The 3,623-nt window shown below is 45.8% G+C and overlaps 1 protein-coding gene across 1 annotated transcript in view; it reads left to right on the forward strand.

Annotated features, from left to right (window-relative positions):
- Nucleotides 1-3,623, forward strand: part of LOC123635183 (sodium/potassium-transporting ATPase subunit alpha-4) — a 30,359-nt gene that overhangs the window by 18,603 nt on the left and 8,133 nt on the right. The window contains exons 13-17 of the mRNA XM_045547076.1: nt 216-352; nt 762-912; nt 1,222-1,390; nt 2,755-2,909; nt 3,066-3,189. Coding sequence (XP_045403032.1) covers nt 216-352; nt 762-912; nt 1,222-1,390; nt 2,755-2,909; nt 3,066-3,189 — 736 coding nt within the window. The remainder of the gene's footprint in view (nt 1-215; nt 353-761; nt 913-1,221; nt 1,391-2,754; nt 2,910-3,065; nt 3,190-3,623) is intronic.

Consider the following 3,623-nt stretch of genomic DNA (forward strand, 5'->3'; position numbering starts at 1 on the left):
CATCTTAGGTTTTATAGTCAAATGGTCCTGACCCACTTCCAAGGGTTGAAGCCACAAGAGCAAGGGTTTTGGTCTATACAAGTTCTTGTGAATACACTACTAAAACCCTTGTTGAATGAAAGCAGTGATCTGTTAGTTCTTAGAGGAGGAAGATGAAGGATCCAGGCTCTCTCTGAAGGTGATTCTGCTCCTCTTTCCTCCCCTTCCCAACCCAGGTGATCATGGTAACAGGAGATCATCCCATTACGGCCAAGGCCATTGCCAAGGGTGTGGGCATCATCTCAGAAGGCAGTGAGACAGTAGAGGATGTTGCTGCTAGGCTTAGGATTCCTGTCAGCCAGGTTGATGCCAGGTGAGATCCCTAAAGAACCAGATCTGTCTGCCATTTTTCCCCCACTCCTCAGACTGCCCACCTATTGGCCACCCAGATCCCACCTACTAAAGTTCTTGGAGTCTCCTTGAGTAGGTAGGATATGTGGGGTTTGTACATGACAAGTAAAACATAATAGGAAAATAACCAAGTGACTATGTCAGGGGGTTTATAGAGGAAGCAAGACAGAGAAAGAAGGAGAAAAAAGAGAAGAATGGTTGACAAAAGTGGGGAGAGGAGGAGTATGTCAATTTGGGAACAGTGTACAGCTGAGTACAGTGAGGAGACTGGGTTCAAAGAAGAAACAAGGAGGTTATAGTAAAGATTGGCATCAGGAACCCTGATGAATTCTCAGTAATCAGAACTAGCTTTTGAAATTCTTTCCCCTCAGGGCTGTCAAAGCCATAGTGGTGCATGGCTCAGAACTAAAGGATTTAAACTCAGAGCAGCTTGACCAGATCCTCAAAAACCACAGTGAGATTGTGTTTGCTCGGACCTCCCCTCAGCAGAAGCTCATCATTGTAGAGGGGTGTCAGAGGCTGGTAAGGAAGGCGAAGGATCTCTGGGGAACCCGGCAGAAATCATGTGGCTTAACCTAGCTCTAAACCAAGCGGAGGAACATGTGCAGGCTAACCCTAACCTCCAGAGAGTATCCATCTTAGACCTCCATGGTGGCCTTCAGTTTGGGGGCTCCCTGAGAGTTCAAATATCTTGGGGGAGCAGGAAACATGAGGCCTAGATCAAGCACAATTACATCAAGAAACACAGGTGCTGAGATCAAACTGACCTTTGGGACTGGTCCTGAAGCTGACACAGTAATTTTTTCACTCCCTCTGTCTGGACCTCACCAGGGAGCCATCGTGGCTGTGACAGGGGATGGGGTGAATGACTCCCCTGCACTGAAGAAGGCTGACATTGGCATTGCCATGGGCATCACTGGCTCTGATGTCTCTAAGCAGGCAGCTGACATGATCCTGCTGGATGACAACTTTGCCTCCATCGTCACAGGGGTGGAAGAAGGTGAGGAAGCAGGGTGCCCAGGGGTGGGACTTGGCCCTTGGACTCAGGTGGAGGGTGGTGTAGATTACCCTCATCCCATTTGCCCATTATCCAACCTACATGATCTTGTATAGACTGGGGAAAAAAATCACTGTAACACAAAATTTTACAAACTAGATTCTGCTAGTACATAGAATATGACTAACTGCAACCCCCTTTTATGAGATCAGAGGGAAGTCCAGATTCGCCAGGGAGACTGGGACTCTGGTGTGGCATAGTATCTTCTTTGCCCTCTCACTGGGATACAAGGAGTTCTACAGCAAGTTCCAAGATGTAGCCATATCCCTGGAACTACTCCATGCTCCAAAATCTTTAGGAGGGCCCCCTAGTAATCTGTTACCTAAATGATGGTGACATATAAGGTTCAACTGCAGCCTGATCTATGAATTGACTGCATGAGTCCAATTCAGCACCCTCTTTCCCAGAAAATTCTGAAGAAAGTGCCCGTTGGGGAACAGGAGATCCTCAGAATTCTGCATCCCAGGCTCCCTGCTTTCTGTCTGGAGCTTTCTTACTGAAACATATGACCACATAATAATAATGGTTACCATTTTACTGAAACCTAGTATGAGCCTGACACTTTGCTTGGTATTTTATACCTATTCAATTCAATAAATTCTCTTGAGCACTGACTATGTGCAAGGCACTAGACTAGATGCTGGGATACAACAGTGAGAAAGTAAAAGACACAAATCCTTGCCCTCACGTAACTTAATTTCTAGTGGGGAAAGACAGACAATAAAATGAGTAAATGACATAGTATTTTAAAAGAAGATAAGTGCAATGGAAAAAAATTAAACAGGGAGTGCAGGGAAGGATTACGATCTTTGAAAAGGTCTTCAGGGAAGGAGTCAGCAATTACGCAAGGCAGGAGGAGTGAAGCTCAAGAAAGGTGATGGGTACCCAAGGTCACAACTAGTTATGGTCAAAGATAGGATTTGAACCCAAGCCTGTCTCAAGTCCAGGCTCTTTCCACTTCAGCCATAATTTTATAAAGGCTTTTATACTGGCATTCTCAGACATCTCAGGATTAACCAGGCCCAACTCTGCTTAATTTTCAGAGATCAGATAACATTAGCCATGTTGAATCCAAGAGCAAAGAGTACACAGACAGAGCATGCTAATAAATCATGGCTCTAATTAATAGTCACACAGTTTAGAGACAAAACTGGGACCACTAAGGTCTAAGACATCCAGAACTAGATGTGTCCCTAGAAGTGTCCCTGGATTGTGACACTTCTTTGTAGTGGCCTCTCGGTCCACGAGCTGGTTTGAGGGAGGCGTGTTCTCTTGATGCTTCTCACAAAGTTGACCATCCTCCCTAGGCCGCCTGATCTTTGACAACCTGAAGAAATCCATCGCATACACCCTGACCAGCAACATTCCTGAGATCACACCCTTCCTCATGTTCATCGTCCTCGGTATACCCTTGCCTCTGGGCACCATAACCATTCTCTGCATTGATCTGGGCACTGACATGGTAAGGAACAAGCTGAGACCTGGCTCTCAGAATTCTTGTGAGATGGATTAAGGAGTAGGGAAAATCTGTGTCAAGGGAGAGGGGCAGTGCTGGAATTAGCACTGAGTTTCCTTCTGAACTCAGTGACCCCTGACATTCCCACCCTTCATCCTCCAGCTCCCTGCTATCTCCTTGGCTTATGAGTCAGCTGAAAGCGACATCATGAAGAGGCTTCCACGGAACGCACAGACTGATAATCTGGTGAACCACCGTCTCATTGGCATGGCCTATGGACAAATTGGTGCGGCCAGTGGAATGATGGGTGAAGGGAGTGAGGAGTGGTTACCCCTGCCTGGCCATTTAAGCCATCTCAGTTTGGAAGTCAGGGAGATATTTTCTCAAAAACAAACTGTGATAAGTCCTGGAAACACAAAGAACTGTTGATTTCTCATCTGCCTTTGACTTAGTGTCCAGTAGAAAAGAAACAAACATAAATAAATGATAATATTCCGAGCACCAAATAGTGAGTATAGACAGAACTTGCTACAAGAGTATGAAGCAAGCAGGCTCACCAATTATGAGGATGGTCAGAGAGGCCTTACACAGGAAATAGGAATTAAACTTGGTGTTGGAGGATAGGGCTTAGACTAGTAAATGTATGGCCAGGTGTGGAAGACCAAAGGAGAAGGGATATTCACACAGAATGGTTAGAGAAGAGTGAATAAACTAGCCTGG

The sequence above is a fragment of the Lemur catta genome, chromosome 3, assembly GCF_020740605.2.
Source record: "Lemur catta isolate mLemCat1 chromosome 3, mLemCat1.pri, whole genome shotgun sequence".
In the NCBI taxonomy this organism is placed as follows: domain Eukaryota; kingdom Metazoa; phylum Chordata; class Mammalia; order Primates; family Lemuridae; genus Lemur; species Lemur catta.